A 20,221-nucleotide genomic window follows, 5' to 3' on the forward strand; every position below is an offset into this window, starting at 1 on the left:
CATACTTAAAATATGTAATTTGGTAAGTGTTGACATGTGTTCACCTCTGAAGCCACCACTGTAGAAAGATAACGAACACATTCATATACTAAGCGTTTCTTGTGCCTTTTGTGATCCCTCTCTATCTGTACCCACCCAAGTCCACGCAGATACTGATCATCTTCCTGGCGCTATGGATTAGTTTGCTTTTTTGTGTGTGGTGGGGAAGGGCACTAGGGTTTGAATTCAGTGCCTTGTGCTTGCTCTGTGGGTGCTCTACCACTTGAGCCACACCCCCAGTGCCCAAGCTGATTTTTTTTTTTTGCATGTAGAAATCCAATTTTTTCCAATATCATTTGCCAGAAAAGCTATCCTCCTCTTCCTAGTTTGCTGAGTGTTAATCATGAAAGATGGCAAATTTTTGTCAAATGCTTTTTCTGTATCCATTGGGATGATCACGTGGACAATCTTGCTGCCCACCATCACATTCTCTGGCCTCAGTCTGGCCTGCCTAACTCACAGTGCACTACCATGCACTACCAAGGAGAGCTCAAGTCACTCAGGACCCTGGAATGTCAGAGTCCCTAACTGTAAAACATAACTAATGTCATGTACCTCATTAATAAGGTTATTGGTAGAGTGAAAGAAGTAATAGTGAGGAGTGGTTGTGCACCTGTAATCCCAGCACTTAGGAGGCTGAGGCAGGAGGGTCTGGAGTTTGAGCCAGCATGGGCTACATAGACCCTACGAGGGAAAGAGAGAGAGCAACAGAAAGCAAGAGAGAGAACACATATGGGGTATATTATGTCCTATTGATATATGCATTGGTTTTCTATGTTGAACCACTCCTACAGTCTCTGGGTAAACCCACTTTGGTCATAGCGCATTATCCATTTTACAGTGCTATTAGATTCAGTTTGCTATCTATATTCATAAGGAATATTGAGCTACAGTTTCCTTATGTAATCTTTGACTTTTTGGTATCAGGGCAATGCTGGTCTCATTGAATGTTAGGAAGTGTTCTCTTCTTTTTTTTTTTTTTTTGTGTATGTGTGGTATTGGGCTTGAACTCAGGGCCTTCACCTTGAGCCACTCCAACAGCCCTATTTTTGTGAAGGGATTTTCAAGATGGGGTCTCATGGAACTGTTTGCTCGAGCTGGCTTCAAACCTCTACCCTCCTGATCTCTACCTTCTGAGTGGCTAGGATTATAGACATGAGCTACCAATGTCCAGCTCCTCTGCTGCTTTTTGGAAGAGTGAGTAGGATCAGTGTTAGTTCTTTAAATGTTTGGTAGACTTGACCACTGAAGGAATTTGGTCCTGGACTTTTTGTTGTTCAGAGGATGCTTTTTATTTTGATTCTCTTATTATAGATCTGTTGTGGTTTTCTATTTCTTCTTGAGTCAGTTTTGTAAATTTGTGTGTTTCTAGAAATTTTTCCATTTCACCCAGATTATCTGAATTGTTGGGGTACACAGATGTTCTTACCATCCTTCTAAATTTTATATAGTAGTCATGTCTCCATTAGTAATGGCTGCTTTTGTCTTCTTTTTCTTAGTTTAACTTAAATTTTGACATTTTGAAAATCCTTTTCAAGAACTTTTTTTATTCTATTAATTTTCTTTCTTTAATTGTGTATATCATTCATCTGTACTCTTAATCATTTTCTGCCTTTATCATTTCCTTCCTTCTGCTGTCATTAGGTTTAGTTTGCTACTTTTCCTTGTTCTTTAACTTGTAAAGTTAGATTGATTTAAGATTAGGTATTTATGGCTATAAATTTCCCTCTCAATACTGCTTTTATTACATTCCATAAGTTTTGGTATGCTTCGCTGATATCAAAGTATTTTATAATTTCCCTAGTGGTTTCTTCTTTGAGTCATTGGTTGCTGAAGAGTGTGTTACTTTGTAGATATTTGCAAATTTTCTGGTTTTCTTTCTGCCATTGATTTCTAGCTTCATTCCATTGTGGCCTGAGAAGATATTTTATATGGATTTCAGTTCTTTTAAGTTCATTCAGAATTCTTTTATGAGCTAACACCCCTGTTAATAAGGTGTTGGTCTTTAGTTTTCCTTTGTGTCTTTGTCTGGCATTTATGACAGGGAAATACTAAGACTGAGTTAGGAAGTGTTCCTGCCTCTCAAGTTTTTGGAAGAGACTTGGGGAGGATTAGTATTAATTCTCCTTTAGAAAGTCATCTCCTCCATTGTTAGGAGGTTTTTTCTTTTAATGCATTAAGATTTTGTGTGTGACCTGACATACATTCTATCCTGGAAAATGTTCCACGTGCACTTGATAAGAGTGTGTATTCTGCCATTGTTGGATGCAGAGCTTTGTGTATGTTAGGTCTAGTTGGCTTATAGCATTTTTGCAAGTCCTCTATTTCCTTACTGATCTGTCTAGGATACTCTATCCATTACTGAAAGTGGGGTATTGAAGTCTTCCACTGTTATCATACAAATACCTATTCTTTCACAAATACTGCATGCTCTCATTTATGGAAACTAAAACAATCAAACTTACAGAAGCAGAGTATAGAATGGTAGTTACCAGAGGCTAGGGTGTGGGAGGGGAAAGGGGAAATGTTGGTCAAAGGGTACAAAGTTGTAGCTAGAAGGAAAAAATGATATTTAAGTGATATTTAAATGATGGATGTTATTAGCTTGATTCAGTAATTCCACAGTTATATAAAATATCACTTTGTATCCCCCACAATTATAATTCATCAAAAAAAAAATGTTAAGTAGGTCAAACCCCAGTCTCACCAAAAAAAAAAAAAAAAAAAGCATTAACTAGGGGCTAGTGGTATAACCCAGTTGAAGACTGCATGCTTAGCATATGTGAGGCCTAGGGTTTGATCCCCTACACCAAAAGCAAAACAAAACACAACAAATTAAATAAAACTTAAAAATGAAAACTAAAATGTGCCACTAGCAACATTCTTGTATATCTATGCTTAGGATATATATGTTCTTTTTTTTTTTCTGGAAGTGAAACAGGTGCATCATTAGATAGGTTCATGTTTAAATCTATAAGAAAATTCCACACAGTTTTTAAAAAAAGTCTATTTCTTGATTTGTCGATATTTGCTTGATATGTTTTTGGACTCTGCTGTTGGGTGTGATGCTTGTTATTCCTGGATATTCTTGATGAACTGACCTTTTTAATCAATATAAATTGCCTCCTTTGTCTTGTATAACACTTTTGATTTAAAATTTATTTTGTATAGCTCCTTCCAACTCTTTTAGTTTCTCTTTGCATAGAATATCTCCATCCTCTCACTCTTTTCAAGACAGGGCAGCCTGTGGCTGCCCAGGCTGGCTTTCAACTCACAATCCTCCTGTCTCAGCCTCTTGAATGCTGGGATTACAGACAAACATCACCACTCCCAGTTAGCCATTTGTGTGTTCTATTTAGTGGCTTAGGAGTACATTCACATTGCTGTGCACCTATTACCACTGTCCATTTCCAGAACTGTTTTCGACTTCCAAAGTAAAGCTGTCCACGTAGAAACAGTAATTCCCATTTTCCTCTCACTCCTGGGAAACTACTATTCTACTTTATGAATTTGACTACTCTGGCATCCTCAGTAGGTGGAATCATGCAGTATTTGTCCTTTTGTGACTGGCTTATTTCACTTAGCAAAATGTTCTCCATGTTCATCCATGTTGTAGCATGTGTCAGAATGTTACTCCGTAAGACTGAAAAGTATTCCATCGTATGTATGTAGCATATTTTGTATTGTGAATAATGCTGTTATGAATATGGGTACAGGTATCTATTCAAATTCCTGGTTTTAGTTCTTTTGGGTATATATCCCAAAAAAGTAGAATTGCTGAATTAATAAATGGTAATTTTTTAGGGTTTTTTTTTTTTTTTTTTTTGGTGGGACTGATGTTTGAACTCAGGACTTCACTCTCACAAAGCAGGTGCTCTATCACTAGAGCCACACCATTTTCCGCTGATTATTTTGGAGATGGGGTCTCAAGAACTACTTGGCCAGGCTGGCCTCAAACTGAGATCCTCCCAATCTCAGCCTTCCAAGCAGCTAGGATTACAGATGTGAGCTGCTCATGCCCGGCTCTTTTATTGAGTTTTTTTTCTTTTGCAATACTTGAACTCAGGGCCTACACCTTGAGCCACTCCACCAGTCCTTTTTTGTTATTAGTTTTTTCAAGACAGGGTCTCACGAACTGTTTGCCTGGACTGGCTTCTAATCACGATCCTCCTGATCTCTGCCTCCTAAGTAGCTAGGATTACAGGCGTGATCCACCAGTGCCAGGCTTGTTACTGATTTTAATGTTATCAGAGAACATATTTTGCCCTCATTACCACTGGAAGCCTAACTGAAACGTCACAACCTTAATGTTCTTTGGTGGCTTCCATCCCCATGTAGTTTTTCTAGTCATTTGTGATTTTGGGGGGAAGAAGAGGATCTGGTACAAAAGTACATAAATACATACATAGGGAGGGAGAGACAGATACAGATATACGTCATTAAAGGTAAGTGCAGATCACATGCAGTGGGGATGAACATTTGGCAAATCCGTAATCACACACAGGATATGACTCTGATACTCAGATTTCTGAAACGGTGCGCCATTTTAACGATGCACCATAAAAGCGCTGACCCGAGCTTTCCAAGTTGCCCGTGGCCCCGGGGATCGGAAGGTCAACGGAGGCGCCTAACCTTAGGGGCATGCCGCGTGCCAGGCTCCTTTCCCACCATCCTCCCACTACTCACGACGTCGGGAGGATGCCCGGCCGCCCTCACCGCCGAGCACATCCCAAGGCCAGTCAACAAGCACTGGCCCCGGCCCTGCAGTGAAAAGCCACGGCTAAAGGGTTGAGTTCCAACCAGAGGAATGGCGGACGCGGCCGGACCCAGAGCTGACTCCGCGGCGCGGGCGCACAGCCCGGGGAACGCCGGGAAAAAGCTCGCCGCCCGGCTGGGCTGTCCTCCCCCCGCTGCGCAGCCCTCGGCTGCCCCCTACCGCCAGCGGGTAGACCCTGCAAGCCGGCCGTATCCACTTTCGCACCGCCCACCACCCCTGGATTGGCGGTTCCGGAAGACTAGAGCCGGCCGCTTTCCGCACCGGATTGGCTGCACCCGGGATGAGGCCCCGCCTACCTTCCCGGGTCCTTTGATCACGCGCCCGCCTGCGCTTCCGGGGCCGGGGAGCCAACCCAGGGCGTTCCTGTCCCGGTTGCGGCGGCGGGAGGTAAGGCATGGCCGGGTTGGACGGGTTGCAGAGCGCCCGCACGGGTCCGCGTCTCGGGGTGCCGGGGTTCCGGGATGCCCCGGTGGGGAGTGGCCCCTCGGTGCTCTCCCAATACCTCCCGAACCTCCTAGCTCAGTGGGAACTACCTCCCGCCGCTGCTGGCCGGCATCCTAGGAGTGGCCTGATGCCATAGCCTGTCCCCCTGTCTGGGACGGTGAACTTGCGACTGGGTACGGGCAAACCTGGTGCCCCATGAACATGGTACAGGTAGCTCATCCCTTGCCCTATCAATAGAGACCCAGGTCAACCCTGAGCATGAACTTGGGCCAGTGCCGTGCAGCCGCCCCAGAATGATTTCGCTTCTGTCGGTGAGGGCTGAACCTCCACCTCCGCCGCCGTCCGGGCCAGGAGGGGAGGGACCGGGGCGGAGCCCCGGGCTGGGGACCTGAGGGAGGTGACATCATCTCAGAGATACAGTCCAGCCCTCCCACTGTGTCCACTCTGGCACGAGACCGATGGTGGTGAGGGGGAGACACTGGCGGGGGTGGTAACGGGGATAAGAAGGGCATACAGTCTAGTCATGGGGTCCTTAGCTTGTAGTGTGAGGTCTGGACGAGGGTTTGAGGCGGCCCCTTTCAGATGCTCCCGTCCCACTCCAAGGCCTCAGTGCAATTCCCTCCTGTTTACCTAATCTCTCCTCCGTTTTGCTCCACTGGATAGGCGCTGACAGCTCAGTGTCCAGGAGGTCTGGGGCAGGAGATGGGAACCTAACCTTTCTCCAGCAGTTGAAACTAGCAAATGTTGATCCAGCGTGAGCTGGGCCCCACCCTGATGTAGGCATAGGAAATGGGCAGGAAGCCTGCCCTGAATCTGGGTCTTCCATTTGGTGCCCTCTCCACCGCTAAGAGCCAGTGAAGGGTAACACCTACCCGTTATCTGGAGGATGCATCATCCCAGGTTGGTTGTTCATGAGCTGCGGATCAAACCCAGGGCCTTGCTGGTGCTAGGCAAGTGCTCCACCACGGAGCTACATTCCCCAGGTCCTCATCCCAGGGTTTGGGAGTTTTCACCTATCTCCTGCCCTGGGGAAGGGAACCAGAGTCCAGATGTCACTGTAGGTGCAACTGGTAACTTCCCTTCCTCCCCAGGGAGCCCAGCAGAGGCACCCTCCCGAGGCACCACTGCCCATGCTGACCACCAAACCCTCCTGCTGCTGATGTCATGACTAACACAACAGTGCCCAATGCCCCCCAGGCCAACAGCGACTCCATGGTGGGCTATGTGCTGGGGCCTTTCTTCCTCATCACCCTGGTTGGAGTGGTGGTGGCTGTGGTAAGGAGCCTTCCTTCACACAGACGCGGACATTTTTGCTAAAGCCTGGGCTGGGTGGGCCTGTTCCAGTGCACACATCCTTTCAGCTGTCCCTTAAGGGAATGAAGGGTGTGGAGGTGGGTCCCCTCTCAGGGTGGGCCGTCCTGGGCTCTACAGCCTACACAGTGCTGTCTCTGTTACAGGTAATGTATGTCCAGAAGAAAAAGCGGTGAGTGTCCCTGCCCCCACTGCCATGCCATCCCACACCCCTGAAATCTTTTCCCGTAGCACCTAAGTTTACAACGTATCTGGGAGATGCCCATCAGCCATCCTGGATACAAGCCTGGAGTGTTTTTCATTGCCCTCACCTCGGATAACTGAGATCCCTTTGTAGCAGTGGTGTGTTGGGAAAACACCTACTCAGTATCCCCAGAGGAGTAGACACTAGGCAGTCAGGTGTTTGATGGGGTAGGGTGGGACCTAGGCTGAACCCCTCCTGCTCCCCAGGGTGGACCGGCTTCGACATCACCTGCTCCCCATGTACAGCTATGACCCAGCTGAGGAGTTACATGAGGCTGAGCAGGAGCTGCTTTCTGATGTGGGAGACCCCAAGGTGAGCACTTTTAGGGCAGGGGAGTCAAGCAGAGGAACACCTGCTCTAACCCATGCTCCCTTGGAGTCCTAAGGGACACTAAGACCAGAGCCCAGCCCTGTGGCATGGCCTTTCCCCCCGCAGGTGGTACACGGCTGGCAGAGTGGCTACCAGCACAAACGGATACCCTTGCTGGATGTCAAGACATGACTGAACCCCTTCCCCAATACTCAGCCTTTGGTACCACAGCCTGCTGTCGCCTTCTGTTTGCATCCACTCGCTGGGACACAGGGCTCCATTTCTCTTCCAACCCACCTTATCCACAGCTCTGAGCCCATTTCCCCCCTTTCCCCTCCCCCCCCAACCAATCAACAGATTTCCCTCAGGAGCTAGGTGGCTGGTTAGGCAATTTTGCTTTCTGTAGCCCACCTAGACTTTGCTTTGGCATAAATCCACAGGAGTGTGGAGTTTTCATGATGATGGAGCCAGATGTATAGTACTTCATATGTATATATTTGTAAATAAAATGTTTTGTGGCTAGGGTTGTGGTTGACTTCTTCAAGAGGGGCTGAAGGTACCTTCCCTGGAGCTGCCTCCACTGCCTTTTCCTCCAGCCCAGAAACACAAGAACTCCAGAAAAGGATAATTTTTTTATTCAAGTAACTGCAAATAGGAAACTGGAGGGAAGCCCCAGGCTGGGACAAATGGCCACCCCATCCCCAACAAGGGGAAGAGGTGGTCCCTATACCCTTCATGGTCAATATGGGCACCCCCCCCACACTCTGCTGCAGCATCCTAGGGGCAGACCCCACCTTCCCTGGAACTGGGGTGATTGGTAACCCAGCCTGCTGTGCCCCAGCCCCCTTCCCCCATGAAGAGTATCTTGGGGATGGGGAATATGGGCAGGGGAGGCAATGATGAACGTCTGGCGCTGGTAGCAGCAGCAATGATGGATGTCTAAGAATGAAACATTGAACAAAAAACAACACAACTGTCCAGAGGTAGTTTGTGAACAGAGGAAAAGATGGAACCAGAACCTTGGGGTATGGGGAGGAAGAGGTGGGCATGGCAAGCTCCTTGTTGTTAGTGCCCCATGGCAGGAAGGGCCACAGCCTAGAGTAGTGGAAGCGGAAGGGTGGGGAAGTGCCTGACCTCACCTGTGCCATAGGTGACTGCATCTCCATCACAGCTAGTAGATACTAGATCCCAGGGCAAGGGTAAAGATCCCAGCCCTCCCTCCTGTACCCCACGGGGTTAATTCAACCTAGTGCAAAACTAGGTGAGGTGGGAAAGAGAAGCGGGTGAATCCCACCTCGTGACAGAGACAGTTTGGCTGAGGGCCTCCCGGGGCCCCCATGCACTGGCCGCACCTGCTGCTACTGCCAGTATAGCCAAGTGCGCATGTCAGAATGAGATGGGGCTTGGGCCCCTTTTAAGGCCAGGGGAGCCCTCCTAGGCCCCTCTATGAGAGGCCAGAGAAGGAACCCAGAGAGCAATGTCTCCACAAGGGAGCGGGACGCAGCAGGCAGGCTGCGGCTAAGTGGGACGTTAGCCTTGTCTGGGAGGGAGGCAGAATGTGCATGTGGACAGAAGGGCACTGGGAACCAAGGCCAGAGGAAACTGCTCCCCACTTGGGCCGCAGGGGGCCCTGCAGCGCTGGTGTGCTGTAGTGTGCAGTGGGGAAGGCGCAGGGGGTGGGGGGGCCTGGGGAAGAGGTGGGGCGGTGGGAGCGGAGCCAAGCTGTCCAGTCCCAGAGGGGAAGCTGCTCCTGGTAAGGGAGCAGGCGGCACTGCACGGTCACTGCTCCTCCTCCGAGGACTCCTGCGAGATGCCCTCCTCTTCCACCTTCTCCTGTGAGGAGCAGAGCAGCTCTGGGCCTGGCCCTCCACCCTCCTAGACGCCACCCCCCACACACACTCCCAGGCTCTCCAGAAGGGGGATGAGTCAGGGCTGAGTGTGTGGGTGACTCAGCAACCTCCACGCCGCTTTCATTCATAAAAATGAAGGATTTAAAAGGAGGAAAAAACCACACACATGCTGCTCTCACACACAACCCAGCCAGGCCCCTTGGCCCCCAGGCTGGGATAGTGTAGGGCAGAAGGGCAAAGCCCAGGCACTGAAGAAGTGACTGGTTCTCTAGAGAAGGAAATGGGAAGGAGCTACAGAAAGGTATGTGATCCCCCTGATCTGGGTCCTTGGGTGGCCCAGAGCTGACCCTAACCCAGGGTGGGGAGGAAGGGAAGCGTGTGCTGTGGGGCTCACTCACTGGGCGGGAATGTCGGGACACCACAGGGCTCCACGGCCCCCGTGCCAGGCACAAACTCCAAAACAACTTGTTTCCTGTTACTCACTCTTGGGGTCTGGCCAGGAGCGCCCCTTAACCCACCCACCCCAGTGGTGGCTCAGCTCAAGGAATGAATGCCTTGGGGAGTGAGTTGAGGGTAGGAAAGGGTCAGTAACAGGAAGGCTGTGGCCTTAACTCCACCATACCCCTGGAAGAGTCTCCTGACTCAGTCCACCACCACCACCTATTTGGGGGCCCAGAAATGGGTGGTGCTTTCCTGTGAGGTGTGACAGATGACACCCAGCACCAAACCCTGGAGAGCTAAGATCTTCTTTCAAAGAGGATCCTGCTATATAAGGACACCTCAGGCTTGCTTCTATCTTCACTGGTGGGACACCATGGATGACTCGCAGCATCCTCCCCTGAAAGTTAAGTCTAGGAACAGGTCTCCCTCCTCCAGATCAGGGGGATCTGTGTGTGGTTTGTATCTGCAACTCCTCACTTCTCATGGTCACAGCCCTTTATAAGTCCTGGTTAGCTGGGCATAGTGGTTCACACCTATAATCTCAGCACTAGGGAGGTGGAAGTAAGATGAAGTTACGGCCAGCTTGGGGGGGCGGGGGGGGGGTGGTGTGTGTGTGTGCGTGTGTGCGTGCGTGCGTGCGTGCGTGCATGTGTGTGTGTAACAAACATATATATATATGAAACAAAAGCCCCAGATAGCCCCTTTCCCCTCTCTGGACCTCTAAAATAGAAGTCCCAGCACTCCTGGTCCTGGTCCTGCAGGTCAGAGGGTGCAGTCACCACACAATATCAGGCATCAGTTACTCAGCACACTCCCCCAAAATGAGTCTCAGAGGCACTTAGCACCTACCAGTTTTTTGGGTCTGCCTCTTGGCTTCCTCCCTGGAGCTGTGGTGGTTTTCTAAAGGGTCAAAGAAAACATCCCTTAAGTAAAATACTAGGCAGTGCTCTCCAGGATCAGGTGTCTGACAGATGGGGTGGGGGGTGGGGGTGGGGGGGTGGTCAGGATTCCCTACCTCTGCTCAGGGCAGCCCAGGACTCTCCCAGACCAGCTGTTGATGACTGGCCAGCTACACTTGCCCCCCCCCCCTACACACACACACACGCCCCCTACTCCCTCCTCCTCCTCCACACACACACACACCCCGCCCCCTACTCCCTCCTCCACCCATGACTCAGAGGATATGAGTCGTGTCTTAAAAAAAAAAAAGAACAATTTTTCTGAAAGGCTGATGCCACTACAAATCTGGCCTTCCCTGCTTGTCCCCACCCCTTTAGGCTCCAGGGACCCCAAGGTGAAGTTGACTCTCAGTCTGGTCTGGCAGGGGCTCTTTACTCTCCCCACACCGTGAAAGCTACAGGACTTGTGATTTAGCTTTCCCACTATCCTGGGTAGGACCAAGGTCATGAAGGTGAGACATTAATCCTCACTGATTTTCCACACCTAGCAAAGACCCACTGCCACCCCAGGGACAGGGATGCAGATTCTTAAGTTAGTCTCCCACCCCCACCCCCATGCACACACAGGATGGCTGTGGAAATAAGGAAAGGGATCTTGCTCTCCATCCATCTGCCCAATGGGGCCAGCCCTATTTCCTTAACTCACCCGGGTCTTGGTGGCGCCCTTGTTTTTGCTCCCCTTTGGTCGGCCCCGAGGTCTCTTAGGTGTTGGCACTTCACTGGGCTCCTTCTGTAAAAACAGATGGGGAGTCAGGGACCTAGCCACCACCTGCCCCATTGTAGTAGGGTTATTTCAGCAAGCCACACTGACCCAGGAAGCTATTGCAGCAACCAGTCCCTCTAGACCTCAAGGCCATAGCTTGACCATCTTTACAAAGTCCCTCCTTTCATTCCCTGGAGGTGTCTGGACCAACAAAAAGACAAGCCAGAAAACCTCTGGAAAAGGTGTAAGAGCACAAAGACACTGTTCTGCCACAGACTTTGGGCAAAAAAATGACTAAGGTTGGTGCTTCTGTTTCCTCATATGCAAATGGTGAGAAAACTTACAACCCTGCAGAATATCATGGCAAGTTTCTAGCACCAGCCAGGACTGTTAGCCACCCCCTCATATGAAATGTGATTGAGACTATGGGAATCCCTGGCTTCATCTGGGAGCTAACCCCTCCAGGCTGCCTCCAGGAGAAAAGTAATTACGCCCAGACCCAAGAGATCCCTGCTATTGTTGCTGCCAAAATTTCAATAAACCCAAAACAGAATAAACTTCTGCATAATGCTGAGAAGCTACAGAGTAAATAAAGGCACAGCTCTTCCTAGGGGTGGCTGTCAAGGGCCTGTTTATAAGTACGGTAACCTCTAGCGTGTTCCAATAGGTGGGGATGGGGGAAGGCAGAGAGAACTAAAATAATAAGCAGAATCCTCAGACCCCAACTCTGAAAGTGGCAGCTGAATCTCACCAGACTCCTCCCAGCTCTTATTTCCAGGAGACTCAAACTGGTCACAGCACACCACTCCCCACCTACAGACAAGGATGGACTGCCCAATACACTGGGCAAGGTAGAGCCAACCTCAATTCCTTCCTCACCTCTTCTCCAATAAGGAAGAATCTGGCCTCAACAGCCACTCCTTCCTTGAGAAACAGCTGCCTCTGTGAGAAGTCAGGATTTCTACCACATGGCAGGTGGCCCAGATGCCCAAGGCCTAGCTGGCCACACTCCCTGTGATGCCTCACAAAGGCAGGCACCTCACCCCATCGCACCTTAAGGGAGGAACAGCACCAGGGTTCTAAGATATCTATGCCACCATACCCCAACACTATTTCTTGGGTTTCAATGTCCATTTACAGAGCCAGGGGCAATGCCCATCCCAGAACTATGCAACTGGCCCAGGAACTCACTACCAGCCTGAGGTGAGAAAGTGCACACTCTGACAGTAAGTATGTAGAAACTTCTATAGCACTTAGACAGAGTAATTTTATGTGTACTGAACTCTTAAGATGAAAACCCTGAGCCACACTTGAGCTCAATTCCAGTTCATTCTGCTCTGGTTATTTTGGAGGGGGCGGTCTCAAGAACTATCTGCCCAGGCTGGCCTTGAACCATGATCTTCCCCATCTCAGTGTCACAAGTAGCTAGGGTTACAGGGATCAGCCACCAGCACCCGGCTAGATAATACTTTTTTGAAGTAAGGTCTTGCTATAGATAGAGCCCAGGCTGGCCTAGAACTCATGATCCTTCTGACTCAGCCAAGTGTGTCCAACTACACTTGCATTTTAGAAAATTCCTGTTTACTAAGTTAAAATTGAAATAGCGACTGGAGGAATGGCTCAAGCAGTAGAGTGCCTACCTAGCAAGCATGAGGCCCTGAGTTAAAATCCCAGTACTGCCAAAATTAAATAGATAGATAGATAGACAGATAGATAGATAAATAAATAAATGGTGCCAGTGGCCTGGAAATTAAGAAAGTGGGTAGCTTACCACAGTGTAAGCACTGGCCTTCATGTAGACCACTTGGTGGATTATGGCTGGAATTTCGAGTACTGGCTTGAGAAAGCAAGCCACCTTGAATGCCTCAGCCCCCAGAGCTTTCAGGAGATACCTGGAGGAGCTAACCAGTCCCATACAGGTTATGAGCACCACCGAGTAAGAAGATCCACACAGAAACGATTCTGCACACTCCATGCATGTTCACACCTGCTGAGATGCCAGGCACCTCCCTAGCCCAAAAAGGTAAACCAAGGCAAGGCTTTGAACACCCACCTGACTCCCTACCAGCGCTGTCCCTGGACTCACCGGAGGCTGCTTGCGCGGCCTGCCCCGGCCTCGCTTCTCAGTGCCGTCCTTTTCCTGCTTAGAGGCCAAGGGCTGGCTAGACTTCGAGCTCGACTCACTCATTTTTCTTCTCTATGGAGCAGGTCAAGAGTGGAAGCTGGATGCTGGAAGACAGGAAAAGTTGTTTCAAAGGAAACAACTTCAACCACTCCCTACCCCACACCCCCCAGGCAAGCCACTGTATGTGAGCTGCCTGCTCCCAATGGCCCCAGAATTTCAACCCAACCTAGGAGGAGGGCTCTGCCACCCACAGCATGCTGCCTGGGTAGGGCAAGGCCGTTGGCCCTGATCAACTCCTTATCTCTTATTCAGAGGCCTCTTTGTTGTCCTGCCTGGGGTGGTGCCAATGAGATACAGCCAGCCCAGACCTGCTTAGAGGGGTGAGGCTCCCCTGTGTCAATGGTGGGACTGAGCTTAGAGAGTGGGGGAGAGGGAATGCTACAATGTCAGGAGGCAGGGTTCCCTTCCCTCTGCACTCTTCTGAGAAATCCATTCCTGGGCAGTTCCAAGGAAACAAGGAAGAGAAGTAGAAAGAAAAAGAAACCTTGAGATCTGAAACCATGGACCTCAAGCCCCTGGTCACCACCACCACACTAACTTGGTCTGCCAACCAAGTGCCAACAACACCAGCAGGGCTGAGCCCACTAGTCAGTCCTGTCTGCCCTCTCCTAAGGCAAATCTTGGACAACTGAGGAAGAGAGGGAACTGAACCTGCAGTGGTGAAGGTGAGGTGGGAAGGAAGGAGCTGAAAGTTATCTTTTCCCCATGAGTCACATGGCTGGGGCAGAGTATGAAATGTACCCCTCCACCCCCTTTTTAAACTCAGGGCCTACACCTTGAGTCACTCCACTAGCCTTTTTGTGATGGGTTTTTTCAAGATAGGGTCTCATGAACTATTTGCCCAGACTGGCTTTGAACCGTGATCCTCCTGACCTCTGCCTCCTGAGTAGCTAGGATTACAGGTGAGCCACTGACGCCCAGCTGAAATGTACTACTGTGTCCTTAGCAGGCCTGGTCCTAAATGCTTTGTGATCCTTTTTTAGCATCTTCCTTCTCAGGCCTGTTGGGGTTTGATCACAAGGAGTGCCCGCACCCTGTATTTGGGGACAGTGCCAGTCCTCCCAGTCTGAGATTGAAACATGGGGCGTGGGAGAACTCCGGCTTCACATTTTGGCTGGGACCAACCCTACCTGTCCTTGGTTAAGGAAGGTACAGGCACAAGGCACTTCTGAAAGCCTGTTATTATCTGAAAAACAGGGCTAATAAGGCTGCACCTGCCTCAAGAAACCCCCATCCAGACTGTTGAGGTGGTATCTAAAGAATAATCGCTGAAATTCTCAAAGAGTGAGAACATTTGAAAATAACTTTTGTCTCATCTTTTCAGATTTTTACCCAATTTTCCCAATTTTAACCCAATGACAGGAAAACATTTCTGGAAATTTGTGATTTTTGGAGCATTTAAATTCCCCATTCTCAACTATCAAGAGATCCTCCCGACGGCAGGACTTATCTGGTAATTATTCTATTTTGTAATATTTCAGACTCAAAAGACCCTTTTAAACAGGGTGGTGGATGATTTATCCTGCTCCATCATTAGTGGCTCAGTCTGCTCTGTAATTACAGGCAGTGATTAGAATCTTATATTACACCACAGGTCCCCTTCAAACTAAACATCAAAATTAATCAGCTAAATGAGTGCTGACCTCACATGAGGTCTGCCTGAGGCCCCTCAGAAGGGCTCATTGGGCGATGCCAGTCCCCAATCCGCCCAGCATGCCTAGGAATCCCTAGCGGGTCTTCCTGGAAGCTCTTATGCCATCTGGTGCCTCCTCCACCTCTTACTCTTGGGGACCGTTCGGCTAGCCCCCTCTTCAGCTAAAGCCCCCACTTAATGAAGGCCTTAGACCCTATCTAGTGAGGCCAAAAAGCACTTGTCTCTTCCACCTGTTTCAGAACAGCGAGGCCTGGCTTGTGAAGCCACATTTACAGCTCAACCTCAATTCCTCAGTTTGCAATACGTCCTTTTGTGCTTCTTGCCCGTCTGCTTCTTCCCGGAGTGTACATAATGTGTGGCCCTCAACTGCTTAACAAGTCTGCAGGAATGACCCTAAGAAAAAATCTTGGCAGCTCCATTACTTAAACGAAAAAAAAAGTAACTGAAACAAGCCTAATGAGTGGTCCAAGGTCATACAGCAAGTTAAGAAGGATGGAGTAGGCTCCTGGTGACTCTTCTAGCCCGGCGCTTTGCTTACTGCCTAGAGGCTGTTAAGACCCTGTTGCCCCTTGCTCCAGACCCTGATCCAGGGTGACTCTGCAAGTGTCTGCGCCTGGCGGTTGTAGGCCGGTGTGTCTGGGAGCTAGGGCGCGCGGGGGGGAGGGGCGCAGACGGCTCCTGCAGGCGCGGGAAAACAGCGCACCCCGACCGCATGCACCGCCACGCGGGTGCACCCGGCCTCACTTCCTGCCAGAGGGGGCACCCAAGCCCGCCTTGGGGCAGGAAACCTGGCGCGCGCTGAAGGAAGAAAACCCCCATCCCCGAAAAATTAAACCCCAGAAAAAAACAGAAACGGGGAGTCAAAGGGACTAGTTCCAACAGAGCCCAGCAAAGCAGAGAAACCAGTTTGTGGGGGCGGAGGGCAGGCCTGGCCCTAGGGGCTGAAAAGGAGCGGGCCGGGCTGGAGGTGGGGTCGGGGTGAAGCCCCAAACCCAGGCCCACGATCCGGCCTCGTCTGCGCAGCGGACACCGGGAGAAAGGCCCGGTGGGACCGAACAGAATCTCGGGGCCCCTGCCCCTCCCCCTCACTTCTAGAACTTCCCCAGGCTGCGGGGACCGGCCGCCCCCCACCGCCGCGCCGCAGCCCGCTCCACTCCCCGCCCCCCACCCTGGCCGGGCTCGGCGGGAGCGGCCGCCGCGCGAGGTGCACAGGCTCCGCCGCCGGGTGCACAACTCGCGCTCGCCGCAGCCGCGCGCCCCCTCCCCCACCGCGCGCCTTTCCCGGGTCCCCGCCCCCCGCAGGGCGCCCGCGGGCTGGGGATGCGGTGCGGGCGTCCTCCCCGCGCCGCCGAGCCCCGGCGCCCGCCTCCGCGCCGCGCGGCCCTCCCCGCCCGCGGCCCGCGACGCCCGGGCCTGGGAATAAAGCCGGCGGCGCGCGCTGCAGCCCCGGGCGGCTCGCGGGAGGGCGGCGTGCGGGGGCGCGGGCGCCCCCCTAGGTCTGCCGCCGCCGCCGCGGGCCCCGGGGAAGACTCACCGCGAGCTCGGCCGCCGGCCTGCGGTGCGCGCTCGGGGCTGCTGGGAGCGACGGTGCTGGGCGCTGAGGACCGGCCTGGCTCCGCTGCTGCCGCCGCCGCTGGTAGCAAATGCGGATCTGAAACCGGGAGAGAGGGCAGAGGCGCTCAGAGACTGCCGCCGCCGCCGCGTGCTCGCCACCCAGGCCCCCGCCGGGTATTTATATGTCACACCCAGGCGGGGGGACAAAATTATTCCCCTCCCCCGGAGGATGGCAGGGGCAGGAAGCTGGGCACGGCCCGTGCGCGGCCTCAATAAATAAATAATTTAATTAAATTATAGATATAAAAAAAAGAAGCCACCGGAGCGGCCGCGAACTCACGCCTTCTTGGAGTCGCGCCAGCGCCAGAAATAGCCCCGGCTCGGAGTCCCAATTAGAGGAGCGCAGCCCCGGCTCAGGGGAGCTTAAAAAGAGCGACCCAGGGGCAGGGGGGACGGGCCCGCCCGCGCCAGCCGTGTCACTGGGGGGCGGGGCCATGCAAATGAGCCCGGGGATTTAAAAGGGCGGCCGCCCGCCAGCCGCCGCCGCCGCTGCCGCCGCACGGGTGGGTGCTGACACCGGGAAGGGCTGTGCGGGAGGCCTGCGCTGGGACCTTAGTTGACGGCCCACTCCTCATAGTCCATGGCGGAGATAACACATAGAGGGGCGCAGAGGACTCGTGGAGCAGCTTCTCGTGGGGGCGGGCAGAGTGGGGGCGTCCTTGCGAGGAACAGGTCCCTGGAGCAGTTACCTCCGGGGGCTTCCTGGCCGCGTGGGAACGACCCCCGCGGGCCTTCATGTGAGGGGGCGGGCGCTCGGGGCCGCGGGGGTCCACACGGGTGGAGGGGGGGTGAGACGCGCCTGTTGGGAGAATTCCGCGGCCTACACGAGCTCCTTTCGCCCAAACAGACGGCTCGTAGATCTCTTGGGCGGACAGGTGTCAGCATGTGCATGTCGGTGGCAGCCCGCGTGTTGCTGGCTAGTGAAACATAAGTCTTGTGAAATTGAAACGTGAAACTTGGGAAATCCAAGGTGTTTCCGTTTATTAACGGCCGCCAGCGAGCCATAATCAAGGTGCAGCCTTCAAGCGAAACAAACGATTGGCTCGTTCGCAGGTATACCAGAGGGAGGAGCCATTGGGTGACCTGCATGGTGATTTGGAGACACGCGGGCCCGCTCTGGCCCCACATTCCTTCCATTGTTACTTTTTTAAAAAAATAAATAAATACACGGTGGGCCAGAGGTCGCCTGGAAGCGCCTCGAGGGCAGGAGCCGAGTTTACACAGTCCGTGCCCGCTAGGCCTGGCCTCCAGGCGCCTGGCTCAACAAAGACTTGTTGCATGCACCCGAGGAGGAAGCCAAAGTGGGAAGAAGATGGCGCGGCCGGGGAAGTGAGCCTTGCAGGCCGGGCCGGGTCCTTCGCGCACCTCCCCACGCCTGGTCCCCGAGGCGGCCTTCCACACCTTCTGTGATGCAGGGAATTGCAATGCGGCCCAGTGACACACGGCTGTGACTCATGTTTTTCTTTGCTCCCCTTCTTCCTCCCCGGTCAACCGAGGCCCTGGTCCAGCCCCCCCCCGCCCTCAGTAGGAGAGCCGGCGGTAGTGGGAGACGCTGGGCAAACCCTGCGCCCGGAGTGGAGGCGGGGTGGGAGCTCGAGGGGCCGGGCCTCCAAGTTTCAGGAATGCCTCAGGAATGTTTCCGGTGGGGGTGGGGAGCGGGCGGGCAGCAGGCCCAGCCCCCACCGGGGCCGCGGGATGGCGCCCTGGGCGCGGGGCAGCACGTGCTCGCCGGTGGGGGCGGGGCGCGGGCAGCAGGCGGGAAGATGCCGGAGGCCAAGAGCGGGTTCAAAGGGGAGGGCGCGGGCCTGGGGCTGCCCGCCTGGCGGTGGGCCCTGGAACCGCCCTCCGCGCTGCTCCCCGCCCCGCGCCCAGGTGAAATGCAGTTATTGAGAAGTGCCAGGGCCGCCCCAGGAGGAGAGAGGAAGTCACAGAGGGGCGGCCGGAGCGCGGGGAGAAGTGGGCGGTGGGGGAGGGGCAGCTGCCCCTTTGTCTGCAACCATGTTGGGGGTGGGGCGGGGTGGAAGCTCGCCGCTCCCTCCATCTTTGTGTCCCGCGATCGTGCGCGCGCTTAGTAGGCCGCGAGCAGAGTTGGCTGGCGGGCACTAAGTTGTGAGCTCGGGGACCCTCGTAGTGTTGAGTGTGGAAGCGCATATTCAGCTCTTAGCCGTCCCCGTCCCAGGTCCCAGGCCTCTGCGTCGACAGAGCCCTCCCCGAGGCCTTCCAGGCCCCGGCTGCGGGGCTGGCGGCCCGGAGGGGCGGGAGAGGCCTGAACCTGTCAGCCCCTTCCCCTGGACGCGCCTAACTGTGGGGCATATTTCTCCCGGTCTACAAGTAACATGTGGCGGTCCCCACGAAAGGGGTGGCGGAGAGGAGAAGGGACTTACTTCTCCAGTGGGCTGTTGGAAAACTTGGCCAACTTTGTGGTCCACTTCTCGCGAGCCTATTTGATCTTTTTCCACTCTTACTTTTCCCTTCGTCCTGATTTCCTCACCGACTTGTTTTTTACTTTGCATTGTGTGTATTTTTGTAAGCCATCTCAAACCCTCTCTGGAAGGAGGCAGGTATAAATAAATTCATAGGCAAATAAATATAGTAGCTTGTTCCCTTCCAGGATTACCCACACCCTTGAAATCCAAATAACTACCTCCCTACTCACTGACCCCACCTCCATGCTTTCTGGAGCACATGCCCTGAATTCCTTTTCTTTCCTCTTGAGGTATTAAGCACAAGAGTGAGTGGTGGGGATAAAAAGATGAATGAATACGAGCGAATTTCACGTCTAAGAGTGATCAAGACCAGGAATTACACCACCACTACCCCAGAAAACTGAATAAAGATCCTGGAGCTGCCATGAGGTTGAAAACATACATTAATTAAGTTACTAGGCACCAGGAGCTACTACAAGCTTTGGGGGACAGTCAGTGAACAAAGTTCCCTGCACCTTGGAAAGTGGGGCGGGGAATCGGGGGAAGGGATGCTTTAAAGAAAGACTAGGTGCTACAGGAGGTGGTCAGGGAGGTCCTGGCCTCAAGGTGGCCTTCATGGGATTTGAATGGGTTGAGGAGGGGGGCTGAGGAGAGTGAGAAAGGCAACTCAGGAGGCAGGAGAGGGAGCCGTTCTAGGCCTGGAACATCAGCCAGGTGGCCAAGGCAGGAAGGGTCAAAGGAGTTGGTTGCCATCAGAACCAGTCTTACCCACCAGAAGCATTTTCCCATGATCAAAGTTGGCTTGTATAGTTTCCTCAAGGACAAGGCAACGAACTTCAATAAACCCAGCAGGAGTGGGCAGGGAATGGAGATTTAGAGTCAACTTTATTTCAGGGAAGCTGACTTTCATTTTTCAGAAGACTGTATGGAAGGATAGGTGGATGGTTGCATTTGGTAGCAAGGTTTGTCATCCTCTAAAGGACATGGCAGTAAGGTGTGATGATGTGCTGTGTGTCCAGTCCAACATGGAAAGTAGATGGGAGGGGTAGGAGGAAGAAAAGATCAGGGATTTTCTAACCTGTTGTCCAAACCAGGATACTTTTAAAAGTAAACCCATACTAGTGGCACTAGTAAAGCATTTACCTAGTACGTGTGAAGTCCTGGGTTAGAGCCCTAGAATTGCAAAATAACAATAATAATAATAAGGTAGCCAGGCATGGCAGCACAAGTTTTGATCCAGCACTGAGAGACTTAGTTAGACAGGA

General features: G+C 52.4%; 2 protein-coding genes across 9 annotated transcripts; one reads left to right on the top strand and one right to left on the bottom strand.

Moving 5' to 3' along the window:
• Positions 1–3,876: 3,876 nt before the first annotated feature.
• Smim29 (small integral membrane protein 29) lies at positions 3,877–7,646 on the top strand. 5 transcript variants are annotated; one of them, XM_074082405.1, is made up of 6 exons: positions 5,128–5,203; positions 5,498–5,571; positions 6,352–6,535; positions 6,718–6,743; positions 7,022–7,127; positions 7,251–7,646. In XM_074082405.1, exons 3-6 carry the CDS (start codon positions 6,425–6,427, stop codon positions 7,314–7,316), a joined length of 309 nt encoding a protein of 102 aa, XP_073938506.1. In that variant the 5' UTR covers positions 5,128–5,203; positions 5,498–5,571; positions 6,352–6,424; the 3' UTR covers positions 7,317–7,646. The 5 variants fall into 5 exon arrangements, with proteins under 5 accessions (XP_073938504.1, XP_073938505.1, XP_020019730.1 ...); XM_020164141.2 differs by lacking the exon at positions 5,498–5,571 and having other exon boundaries at positions 5,057–5,203; XM_074082406.1 differs by lacking the exons at positions 5,128–5,203; positions 5,498–5,571 and adding an exon at positions 5,590–6,160.
• A 1,120-nt stretch (positions 7,647–8,766) lies between these two features.
• Hmga1 (high mobility group AT-hook 1) lies at positions 8,767–16,953 on the bottom strand. Of its 4 annotated transcripts, none has more exons than XM_074082409.1 (6): positions 16,811–16,953; positions 16,451–16,567; positions 13,164–13,306; positions 11,021–11,104; positions 10,265–10,315; positions 8,767–8,954 (listed from the first exon to the last, which is right to left on the bottom strand). In XM_074082409.1, the coding sequence occupies exons 3-6, from the start codon at positions 13,263–13,265 to the stop codon at positions 8,904–8,906; spliced, it is 288 nt and encodes a 95-aa protein (XP_073938510.1). In that variant the 5' UTR covers positions 13,266–13,306; positions 16,451–16,567; positions 16,811–16,953; the 3' UTR covers positions 8,767–8,903. The 4 variants fall into 4 exon arrangements, with proteins under 4 accessions (XP_073938510.1, XP_020019734.1, XP_073938509.1 ...); XM_020164145.2 differs by having other exon boundaries at positions 8,767–8,957; XM_074082408.1 differs by having other exon boundaries at positions 13,131–13,306.
• Between the last annotated feature and the right edge of the window lie 3,268 nt (positions 16,954–20,221).

Source organism: Castor canadensis, chromosome 8 (genome assembly GCF_047511655.1).
Source record: "Castor canadensis chromosome 8, mCasCan1.hap1v2, whole genome shotgun sequence".
NCBI lineage: Eukaryota > Metazoa > Chordata > Mammalia > Rodentia > Castoridae > Castor > Castor canadensis.

What these genes read in the sequence shown, in the direction of transcription:
- Smim29 (XM_074082403.1), top strand. Translation starts at nt 4,847, where the DNA reads ATGGCGGACGCGGCCGGACCCAGAGCTGACTCCGCGGCGCGGGCGCAC. An exon ending in CCCGGTTGCGGCGGCGGGAG is followed by an intron (nt 5,204 to 5,497) that starts GTAAGGCATGGC and finishes CCCTATCAATAG; the next exon opens with AGACCCAGGTCAACCCTGAG.
- Hmga1 (XM_020164144.2), bottom strand. Translation starts at nt 13,265, where the DNA reads ATGAGTGAGTCGAGCTCGAAGTCTAGCCAGCCCTTGGCCTCTAAGCAG. An exon ending in AGGGCGCCACCAAGACCCGG is followed by an intron (nt 10,316 to 11,020) that starts GTGAGTTAAGGA and finishes TTGACCCTTTAG; the next exon opens with AAAACCACCACAGCTCCAGG. An exon ending in GAGGCAGACCCAAAAAACTG is followed by an intron (nt 8,958 to 10,264) that starts GTAGGTGCTAAG and finishes TGCTCCTCACAG; the next exon opens with GAGAAGGTGGAAGAGGAGGG.